At 42.2% G+C, this 11,795-nt stretch overlaps 1 protein-coding gene across 1 annotated transcript in view; it reads left to right on the forward strand.

The window, feature by feature from the left end:
* Positions 1-11,795, forward strand: part of Mtmr12 (myotubularin related protein 12) — a 97,592-nt gene that overhangs the window by 30,597 nt on the left and 55,200 nt on the right. Inside the window, exons 2-6 of the mRNA XM_004642289.2 lie at positions 978-1,038; positions 3,081-3,223; positions 4,088-4,160; positions 4,993-5,123; positions 6,607-6,700. Coding sequence (XP_004642346.2) covers positions 978-1,038; positions 3,081-3,223; positions 4,088-4,160; positions 4,993-5,123; positions 6,607-6,700 — 502 coding nt within the window. The remainder of the gene's footprint in view (positions 1-977; positions 1,039-3,080; positions 3,224-4,087; positions 4,161-4,992; positions 5,124-6,606; positions 6,701-11,795) is intronic.

Here is an 11,795-nt window from a genome sequence, read left to right on the forward strand (position 1 = left end):
ATCAGTTTATTTGTTCACAAAACTGGTTGTGTTTTATAGAATTTTCCAGTTAGATTTTGTTTGTTTGAGACAGGGTCTTGCTATGCAGTTCAGGCTGGCCTTGAGCTCACTTTGTAGCCCAAGGTGGCCTCAAAGTCACAATGATGCTTTTGCGTCAACCTCCTGAGTGCTGGGAATGGACAGTGGATGTTGTAGCTGTCTTTACTGAGCCTTGATGTTCCATGGAGTACATGGATTTGTACTCATAGATACACTCACATATTCCTATTTTTGTCTTTAAACCTTTTCTGCCAAGAACACACAATTGGTGGGCGTGGTGGTGCATGTCTATAATCCCAGTACTTGGGAGGCTGAGGCAGGAGGATCCCATGGAGTTCAAGGCCAGCATGAACTACATAGCAAGACCTTGTTTCAAAAAAGAGAAAATAAGAAAGCCAAGATTATACAGTCACTTTTGCTTCCAAACCTTGATTCTAAATGGAGGGAGGGAAAAATTATGATGGAGCGCATCTTCTGTTGGCATTTTCTCTGTGTCACCTCAACCTGTTCCTTTACATGAGGGAGGCCCACTCCTACCCTATGGTGGGGACAGTTAGTAGTTAGTTTATGGTGGTTTTTTTATGGTTTGGGGTTTGGGCTTTTGTTTTGTTTTGTTGCGACAGTGTCTTGCCCTGTAGCTCAAGCTTTTCTTGAATTCATTATGTAGACTGGTAGTCCAGGCTGGCCTTGAACTCACAGTGATCCTCCTGTCTCAGCCTTCTGAATACAGTACTGCACCTAGTTTAATACATTGATTGTTCCTAACTTGTTAGAATTGTCTGTCTTTGATTAAGAACATGTTTTTAAAAAGCAGCTTGTCAAATAAACACAAAGCTCTTGCGTGTGTGATGGTTTTGTGTGTATTCACAAAGCGTGCTTTTATGTTATTTTGAGCCTTTAAAGGAAAGCATGACCCTTTCTTTGTTCTTCCTTTTTAGGAAATTCACACAAATGAAAAGGAAGTAGCTGAGAAGGAAGTCACTCTTCACTTGTTGCCAGGTAACAGTCATGTTAGCATCATACCTTGTGTGTAGCTCAGAGTCAGTGATTGATGCATTATGTCATCCTTAGAATTGCTATATATAAATTCTTTTGTTTCATCCTCTGGCAAGTAACAGTAATGAATTGGACAAAGATGTTAAGGTTTTTAATTCAATAACTCACACCTGGTTCTGAGTGTTATAACATCTGGAAAGAATTTTTCTTGTTTAGCTGTCCTTCAAGCTGATAAAAATAAACCTGAGAAATTCTCACTATTTCACAAACAAAATAAGGCCTTTTCAGATTGTCCTACTTCGCCCATTTTAGTCAGGAAAATTGCAGCTCCTTGAGGAGGCCTACGCCACATACTCTCTCCCTGTTGGCCGTGCATGTTGTCCTTGGACAGAGCACCCAGGCATCTGTTGGTGGGTGGCCTCACCTTTTGGTCTTTACTGGTGCATCTGAACCCTGGCACCAGGGCTGCTGGCATTTGCCAACCATATGGCCATCAGGGTTTTACTTTGAGCTCATTTAGTATGAAGGACCCTGGATTCTTTCTTTCTTTCTTTTTTTTTTTTTACAATCAACTATTTTATTTATTTATTTATTTTTATTTTTTATTTTTTTAATTTTTTTTCAAAGTTTTATTGATAAACAGATAGCAATGAGACAGTTTCAAATCAAATCGGAAGTACAGTTTCAACAAATAATACACTGCATATATTCTTCTTAGTGGTTAATTGCTGTACAAGATGCGGACTTGTGATCCTATTTACAAACACCATTAGAAAAAATCATTCTATTCATTAAGAGAATGCCCCTGGATTATTTCTGAGACCAAAGAGAGTGACAAGAGCTGCAGTTAGGTTTTGACCACCTTACAAGTTCAGGAACAGAAACTGCTTGATGGAATATCCATACCATATATGGAAAATCCTGTCTGCTGACTTTTTCATAAACTTCCTTGCTCCCTCTCTCAATTTCAGTCTCGCTCTCCCCCCTCCCCCTCCCTCTCCCTCCTTTCCTTTCTTTCTGAGACAGGGTCTCACTGTAGTTCAGGCTGGCCTTAGACTTACTGTGTAGTCCATGCTGGCCTCAAACTTGCAGTGATCCTTCTGCCTCAGCCTCTCAGAGTACCGGATTGTAGGTATGTACCATCATGTCCACTTTAGCTAGATAAATTTGAAGATAGAGACCTTAGCTAAATAAATTTAAAGATAGAGCAATCCTGAGGGAAATAATGTTATCTATTGGATGAGAAGAAAATCCCTTTTCTGTCGCGCAGTATTCACGCTTAGTTTTTCATTTCCTATTGTCCTCCTCTTTTTCCTGCTGCAACCCAGATGTCCCCGCATGGCAAGCTGCTTTGCTTCCAGGCAGCAGAGAGTGCTTATCTGTCTCCAGTCTTAATTTTTTTGACAGTAGAGAGAAATATACTGTCTGCAGGAGCTGTAGCTTCTCATGTGGGCCGGCCACTTACAGATGGGGCAGGAAAGGTGACACATTGAAAGGAAATACTCTCATTGAAGCAAGGAAATCACCCCTCCCAGAGCCTCTAACCTCCTTTTTCCTCTCATCCTCATAGTGTGCAGCCAGAATGAGGTAGTCTTGTTGTGAAGATCTGTAGTAGCTCTCGGGTCAGAGGAAGCTGCCTGCAAGCCCTAGGCTGACACAGGAAGAGGGGCTGGGGTCTGTGGGAGCTTTGCTTGTTGAGGGTATTGCTGTTCTGCAACAGCTCAGGTCAAAGTAATAAAAACATGAGGATCTGTGCCGGGAAGTGCAGCTGAGATCATTACCACCTAGTTGGAAATTTCCATCACTGTATTTAGAGCAAGAAGATAAGTCACTGCCTGAAGGGTTCTCTCAACTATTGTGCTATCTCTTCTGCTTCCTCTGCTCTCCTACATTTTGCAGCACCTGCCACTCTGGAAAGTGGTGTGTTCTAAAGTGTTTCCTGGAGTTGTGCATTTGTTCCTAGGTAAACAGAGCAGGAGAGATCTGGTGTTTACGCACTGCGTGCTCCCTGAGGACTTACGGAGGACTTGCTTTGGTTTCCCCAGGTGAACAGCTGCTTTGTGAAGCCAGCACAGTCCTGAAGTACGTGCAGGAGGATTCCTGTCAGCGTGGCACCTATGGGAGACTCGTATGCACAGACTTCAAGATTGCCTTCCTGAGCGATGATGAGTCTGCCTTGGACAGTGGTGTACGTATGAGCTGGATTTGGCTGAGTTTGGAGGGAATGGTGTAGTTGGGGCTTTGTTGCTATTTTCCCTCAATTTCATAGTTCTTCTACCTCACTCCCCTCAACATATAAATACAAAAGGCAGAAGCCCTCTGTCAGCTGTAGGACTGTTCAGCAGTTTCCCTCCTGTGCCTCATGTGAGGCTGGCTTGCTTTTGCCCTCATAGGTTAGCACTACCTCTATTTCAACACAGTATAAGTCACCCATTGGAATAATATCTTTCCAAATATACTAGTTCCTGTTCCCTATGGCTTTTCTGTCCTAAATTCTTCCTCAGTAATGAAACTCATGATGAGGGTGACCTTTGAAATCGGGTTTACTCTCTTTGCTCTGAGCCCATAGCAGTGTTCTTGTGAGAGCTGTGCCCACTTAGAGTGGCCCCTCTGGTGCGGTGTGTCTGCTGTTTTGTATCCCCTTCCTCCAGCTTCCCAAACCAGCATTGTTGCTGCTCTTTCTGTGTCTGGCCTACTGTGCTGCTGCCATTGTCCCGAGTCCTGAGCAGAGACTTGAAATTGCCCCAGCAGCTCAGTTGGTCGCCCTTTTGCATTTATATGAAGAAATGTTAAACTGCATGTCACTTCTTCCCACTTGCCAGTGACTTGGGTTGGTGGCCTGGCGGGTTTGCCTGGCCCAGAAATGGCATCTCCTCAGCTTTGGAATACCAGTGCTCATACCAGTGAGCTCTTGCGTTCTCAGACTTCCCATTCTTAGGGTGCATTTCCCAGTTCGTGTTGGCATGCAAGTAGAAAAATGATAATCTGCTCTGCTTATAAATGTCTAACAGTATTGAAAGGAGTCACAGTTGTTTTCTTTTGAATCTTTTAGGAAGCTCAGTTTAAGAATAAGGTTATAGGAGAAAATGACATTACCCTTCACTGTGTTGATCAGATTTATGGAGGTAAGTCACTCTTCTCTGGGGTCATTGCCATCCTTGGTCTGTGGAATGCACAATTAATGATGAAAATGTTCTTGTGGCCTTTTATAGTTTATTAAAATGTATTGTTTAAATCTGTTTTCTGGATGACACATTGAGATGAGGAATAGCGTACTTGAGGTTGTTTCACTGGCAGAGTTCCAACTTGAGCTTGGAACTTGAACTTTTTAACAAGCTCATATGGCAGCAGCTGGTGATCAGACTTTTCCACCCATGGTGGCTGTGTAGGCTGTGCTTTAAAGGGTAGTATGTAAAGGCCTATTGTGTTCACATTAGGATGTCTTCGCTCATGAAATGAGCCTCTCCTTCCAAGCTTCTCTCTGTTCCTCTTCCCCATTTTTGTGTTCAGGGCATTTTAAAAATTAATTCAGTAGCCATTTATTGCTTTCTCAATACCAGAAGGTACTGAGTTGGGTCCAAACTTTGGGAAAGCAAGGAAGTATCCTGAGGGTCCCTAGCTATAAACCTAGGAGTTGACTAGTGGGAAAGCATGTTCCTAGCCCTCTCCCTTCTACTCTTTTATTATCTCAGCTTTTTGACCTGGATTTTCTGCAGGCCTTTAGAGTCCGTTCTATAGACAGCAGCCAGTCTGTTTGAACTGCATGCTTCCTAAAGAGGAGTGAACCACCCTGACTGCTCTTGGGGAGCCCTGCTGGGAGGGACTGTGTTCTTACCCTTAGAGGAAATTAGCAGTCTGTTTTGTTTCTTTAGCATTACTTGTTTCTGTGTAACATAATTTCTCTCCATGATTTTGTTATTGATCTGTAGTGTTGTTTTTTGTTTTTTTAATCTGTAGTGTTTGATGAGAAAAAAAAAACTCTCTTTGGACAACTGAAGAAATACCCTGAGAAACTCATCATTCACTGCAAAGACCTCCGAGTGTTCCATTTCTGTCTGAGGTACACAAAAGAAGAAGAAGTCAAAAGGGTAACTAGCTGCATGTGTTTTCCATCAGGGTTTCCCCATTGATTGTAGCTTTTGCTTACTTTGCCTGAACATAGAGAGGAGCGAGGGGAACAGGAGCCTTGTGCTGTGTGAAATTGGAATTGGTTGTAATCCTCTATTGTGTGATTAGAGTGTGAGTGGTAGCCGGGTAAACCAAGCCAGGGTATCGTCTTGATACCGACACCTTTAATCCTGCAATTTATAATGTTTTTATTACTAGAGCCACTAAAGGGTGGACGTGTACAAGCCAAGTCAGAAGGAAGTTGAACAGAGAGAAGGGAGTGACACCTAAAGTTATCCAGCCTCCTCATCTCTGACAGCCCGTCCCCAGAGCAGTGCTGACTTCCATCTCAGTTTATCACTGGGAGGTAATGCTTGTGCACAGGAGGCGGCACGCGGTCGGGCGAGCACAGCCAAGTTACAGGTGTACCTTTGGCGGCCATGTAAACATAATCGCCTGCGACTGCCGCAGCAGCCTGAGCTCTGCCTGGAGGAACTCAGACAGCAGCTGTATGAATTTAATGTTCGGGTAACTTCATGATTTCTCAGCCAGGTGTGGTGGTGCATACCTGTAATGCCAGCCCTGAAGAGGCTGAGGCAGGATTGAGACCAGGCTGGACTATGTGTGGTAGTGATTTCAAGGCCAGCCTGAACTGTAATAGCAAGACCTTATCTTTTTTTTAATTTTATTGTGTGTGTGTGTGTGTGTGTGTGTGTGGCCAGCTCAGCCCACCAGGGGGCAGGGCTGACTGGCATGTGGTGCTGGGGGATTGAACCGCGGTCCCTGTGCTTTGCTAAACTTGTTCTAAGTAGGTACTTTAGACCACTGAGCCATCTCACCAGCCCCGCAAAACCTTATCTACAAAAAAAAAAAAAAAAATTCTTTCACTAAGGTAATTTTTGCCCCTTTTGGTAAATCACTAGGAGAAACCTAGCAGGTGGCCAGTACATGCAGTTTTCTTTCATATGTATGAGAGTTCTGTTATAATAATGAACATGACTCCAGTGTCTGTTCTGAGCTTGAAAAGTGATGCAGGTAGAGAAAGTTTCCTGAGAAGGCAGATACTTCATTTTGAACAATGGTTTTAGTCGTCGTCCAGAGACTACTTTAGCATAGTAGACAAAAAGAAAGTGCGATAGACCAGTGATTCTTCATCATCCGCATACTAAAAGCTGCAACTAGGGCTGAGTGTCTTGGTTATTATCTAATCAGCTGTAAGTCTAGCACATATTGGGTTGTTTTTAAGAAATTAGGTTATTTTTTAAAGTTTTTCCTAGAAGTTCAGATCTCTTAGAAAGGCTAACGAAATAGTATTCTTTCAGTCTAGCTTGATTCCAAGTCTCAGTCACAGATCCTGACCTTAACAGAGGTTGCTGTGTTGTCCTCAGAGCATCTTTAGCATGACTGGCTTCTACCTTTCCTTTGTCAATAGCATACCCTATCCTTTGGTCTGTTCTTTCCTAGATTGTCAGTGGGATAATTCACCATACCCAGGCTCCTAAGCTACTTAAAAGATTATTTCTGTTTTCCTATGCAACTGCTGCGCAGAACAACACAGGTGAGTATTTTCTGAGTTTTGATTCGAGGATAGGCAGAATCTTTCCTGTTCTTACCTGCAACCAGGAGAAAACCCATCTCTCAGTGGTTAAGATTTTTCCCCTCCAGTCTTTTTTCTTTTTTCTCTTTTGCTTGAATGGTTCATTCAGAAGATTTCTTTCTCTGTTTTTCCTTTGATTTTTTATTTAACCTACCTTTTATATTGACTTCATTGGTTTTTTTTTGTTGTTGTTGTTTTGTTTTGTTTTTGAGATAAGGTCTCACTGTGTAGCCCAAGGTGACCTTTAACTCACTATGAAATCTAGGTAAGCCTGAACTCAAGGAATCTTCCTGTCTCAGCCTCCCAGATGCTAGTATTAGAAGCATGCACTACTATACTCTGCTTGTTTGCCTTTTACCGTGGATTATTTGCCACTTCTTTTCAAAGGTAAAATTTGTGGAGATTCATTGGTCTCTTGATAAATTCCAGGGCGAGACAGCAGTGGGAATGAGGAAAAGATAAATAAGAAGACAAGAGCGGGGTCAGGTGCAGGCCTGTTTGCCTGATTGGCAGAAGGACACCAGAACAACAGTAGGGGCCTTTATTTATGCCTTTGCAAAGTTAGCATCCTGTGACACAAGGTTGCCTCGCAACCAATAGCTGACCTTGAGGAGGCAGGGTGTTTTTGTCAGGACGGAGGTAGCTTGACTGCTTTAGGTACTATAAAGCCTTGTCCTTCCCGCACACATTTGACCAATTTCCAGCTTCAGTGACTCCCAAGAAAAATTAATATGTTACAGTGAATGTGAGACTTCAGAGAAACAAAATTGAGACAAGTTTAAAATTATTGTATTTGTCCCTGGATTTTTGGTGGAACTGGGGATTGAACTCAGGCCCTTGCATTTGCCAGGCAAGTGTTTATTCTACTGAGCCATCTTCCTGGCCCCTGGCCCTGGATTCTTTTTCCATTTAAATATACCTAATCTCATTTTATAAGAGTCTAAAGAATATCTTGAATTTTTTTCTTCTTTAAATGTATTTGGCATGCAGTCTCCCAGCTTTGACTAATAGTGATCCTCCTGTTTTCAGCCTCTCCAGCTCTGGTATGACATGCATGTGCCCCCATACCTGGTCTCGGTGGCCCACTCAGTGGGCCTATAGTGTTGGGGTTCAAACCTCAGTCCCTGTACTAAGCAGGTGATTAGTCCCCTCAGGTATCTCACCGGCCCAATATCTTGAAGTTTAGAAAGTTTTTAAGCATTCAGCATGCTTTATAGAAAATGGGACAATTATACATTTAAAAGAAACATTGTAGTTTCTCAATAAAATTATGGAAAAAAGTAAAATAAAAATAAAAATAAAATTCACTCCTCTATGCAAAAAAAAAAAAAAAAAAAAGAAAAAAGAAAAAGAAACATTGTAGAAAACTAGCTTGGTAAGAGAAAACTTAGAATTTGAAATTTTTTCTATTTAGTTTGCTGTAAAAGAGAAGAATATTTTAAGTAAAAAACCTTGACCATCTGAATTAGCCATCAACAATGGCTAGCATGGATATGTTTTCACAAATATCCGTCCTCTTCTTAGTCTGGCCATTTGCTCTACCTGTTACCCTTCTTCTTCATCTTCATCTTCGTCTTCATTTTCGTCTTCATTGTCGTTGTCATTTGTTTTTTGATTTTTTGAGGCAAGTCTGCCTGTGTAATTCAGGCTGACTTTGAACTCACACCGTTCCTTCTGACGCAGCCCCCAAATGCTGGGACTACCGGTGTGCACCACCATGCCCAGCCAGCTCTGTCCATTACTTATACCATGAAGTTAATGTTTAGTGATCCTGAGTCCCCTCAGGGAGACGGTAGGTTTGTTTAAAAGGACTGCACGTAGGCTCTGTGGACTGTAGAGTTGCTTTGTCACTAGCTACTCACTTAAACAGTTACTGCGACTTGCTGCAGCTCGGGCCCAGCGGAGATGTTGGGGAAAACAGGACCACATACTTGTCCTCCAGGAGCACAGAGTGAAACAGGAAGGGCACCTGAGCAGTGTGCCCTCTGATGGGAGTGCCCACCCTCTCTGAGGACAGCAGCTGTGCTGAGCTGGGAGCAGAGGGCATGGGAGGTCTGTAGGAGTGCACAGCTGTAGGGATCTGAGTGCATGTTGCATTTGGGGAACTCTACTGATTTACATTTTTAAAAATATGGTTTTGATGTCCATCTTAATGAGGCTGTGTTCTTCCCAGCCACTCTCTGGCTGTGTAATCTTGGGGGTGACACTTGACCCTTGGAGCCTTTGTTTTCTGATTTTTAAAAACAACTGTGTTAATGCTTCCTTTGTATTTTTGTGAAGATTATAAAAGTGTTGAGTGTAGTCATTAATTATAGAGTTAATGGAAACTAAAACTGCATAACATTGAGGATGGATTATGTTCAGATAATTATATTGCCATAAAACATACTTCACATTCACATTAGACGGAACATAAAATGTATCCTTTGTTTCATCTTTGTGAACAGCAGATCTCTGTGCTGTAGTTGTACGTCCAAGTGCTGTGTAAGTGTGCTGGTGTACAGCTTGTAGCAGTATGGGATCATATAGATGTGACTTCATTTTCCACTTTCCCTTCCCTCTCCTTTTTCTTCTTATTTTGCAGTACTGGTAATTGAGCCCAGGCCCTTTGCACTGAGCTATATCCCCAGCTCTTTTTTGTTTGTTTTGTTCTGAGATAGTGGTTTCCTTAAGTTGCTCAGTTGCCCAGGCTAGGCTCAAACTTGTGCTCCTCTTGCCTCAGATTCCCAAAGAAGAGAGGTTACAGGATTGTGCCACCACACATGGCTTGATTATTATAATTCATTTATTTTGAGACAGGGTCTTAATATATATTACAGGCTGGCCTTGAACTCACAGTGATCCTTCACTTCATTCTCCCAAGACCTTATATTACAGGCATGAGCCACCACATTCAGCTTGATTATTATAATTTATATGAAAGCCCATGTATTGTTATTGGGCTTACATTTGAAAATCATGTTCTATTTTTAGCAATTCCGCTCTTATGCTGCAATTCTCTGGTGTAGGCCCAGGGCAGGACAACTTCAGGACTTGCCAACATGTGCTGATTAGCTTGCCAGAACTCTCACGGTGGGTGATCAGCCCAGGCTTTTTATGTCAGAGGTCCAGGATATGTAGCATTTTTATTCTATCTTAAGCCTATCCTGCTCCTGTCTTTTGACTTCCTCCTTTTGGAGAAGGGAAGGTTGTAGCTCATAGCTACTCAGTGGCCAGTGAGGCTTTTTCATTGAGAAAAGATTTGTAGAAATGGGTGCCGTGTAGTCTGAATAATCTTAATTATCCCTGCTTTAGTAATTTATCAGTATATTTTGGTTAAAAGGTCCTAAGGGTCTGTGACAAGGCATTTAAAGGAAAAAGGTGTGTGTATTGCTCAGAAAATAGCCAAAGCTCAGTGGAAATACTTCAGCCATGAGGAGGTTGCCCCACTTAGGATTTTATGGCTATTTCTGCCTTGGCCACCTGGGCCTGAATTCCAGCTTTACCATTACCTAACTGTGTGACTTGGTCAGGTTACTTGGCTTTTGTGACACATCTGTACCATGAAGGCAGTCACATGGCCTGTTGTATTAACTGTCCTGTAGAACTCTGAGAAATACACTAACCAAGTGTAATATGCGAAGAACAGTGCTGCATCACAGGGAAGTGCTGTTTGAGTATTCCTTATCCACAATGCTTAGGGCCAGAATATTTTGGGTTTTGGAATATTTGTAACTACAGGCATAATGAATAACTTTGGGATGGGTCCCCAGTCTAGATACAAATATTGTTTAATATTTCATGTATTATTTGCAGAGTCTGAAAGTAATTTTACACAGTTTTATGCCCGTGTTTTGATTTTGTCCTGTCACATGAGTTTGGGTGTGGAATTTTCTACTTAGGATATCACACTGACACTCTCAAGTTTCAGATCTTGAAGGAGTTGATTCTAGGAGTAAGGGTGTTCAATCTGTGTAATTATCTATGATTCGCAGTCATTATTTTATTTTCATATCCTGGGGATTGAACCAAGGGAGCGCTGAGTCCCCTGCACCTTCCGCTTTTGTGACAGGGTCTCAATAAGTTGTCTGTGTTGACCTAAATTTAGGATTTTCTTGCCTTAACCTCCCCAGGACCTGAGAAGTGTCACCACTGTGCCCAGCCTGGTATTAATTTTGTGATGAGTTAGTTTTATGGAGAGGAGTAGTTGGCATAGTTTTATGAGATACTTTGTGATTCCAAGGTTTGCTTCTTAGATGTGCGAAGATTATTTTGTGGGTGCGATATCCCCAGCAAGCAGGGATGGCCTTGGAGAGCAGACACCTATGCCGGGCCGCAAACACAGTGTTTCCAGGAATTTTTTCTCCAGGTGGTGCAGGGCTGGGCTCGGAGCAGCTGCACTGCCATGGTGGCGTGGCCTTCACTGGCCGTCTGATCTGCTCATGGCCGTCCTGCTGACCAGGCCTCTTCTGGGAGCATCTTCAGATGGAAGGGTATGGTAAAAAATCTGACACGCTGTTCAGATCAGTCTATCATCTCATGCATGTGCTGGTAGGACTAAAAATATTTCATTACTTCAGCTTTTGTGCTTCATGTGATCTTTTGTTTTATATAAATTATCTCATGATTAGATGACAGAATGAAGCTATAAATTGCTTTTGCAAGAACTGGACAAGAACAGCTTCTCTTACAGTATATAGAAGATGGCCTCAGAGTTGAGCAGTGTAGTGCATATGTATAATTCCAGCACTCTAGGAGGCTGAGACAGGATTGTAAATTTGGTCCCTGCCTGAGGAACTTAGTGAGTTAGTGAGGCACTGGTCAAATTAAAACATGAGTGGGGTTATAGCTTAGTGTGAAAGGCCTGGGTTGAATCCTCAGCACTGCCAGACAAAAGGGAAAAAAAAAAAAAGAAAGCCCCAGTTGTAAATTTGGATTAATGACTACAAACCTGGAAGAGAGAATTAAGCAGTAAATTCATTCTGCTTGGATAAAAATGGACTCAGTGAAGGAAACTGCATCCTAATGGTACAATTCCACCTAGTTAAAATATGATTGCTTTATAAGAGATTTTATT

This window comes from Octodon degus, unplaced genomic scaffold (genome assembly GCF_000260255.1).
Source record: "Octodon degus isolate 3935 unplaced genomic scaffold, OctDeg1.0 scaffold00149, whole genome shotgun sequence".
NCBI lineage: Eukaryota > Metazoa > Chordata > Mammalia > Rodentia > Octodontidae > Octodon > Octodon degus.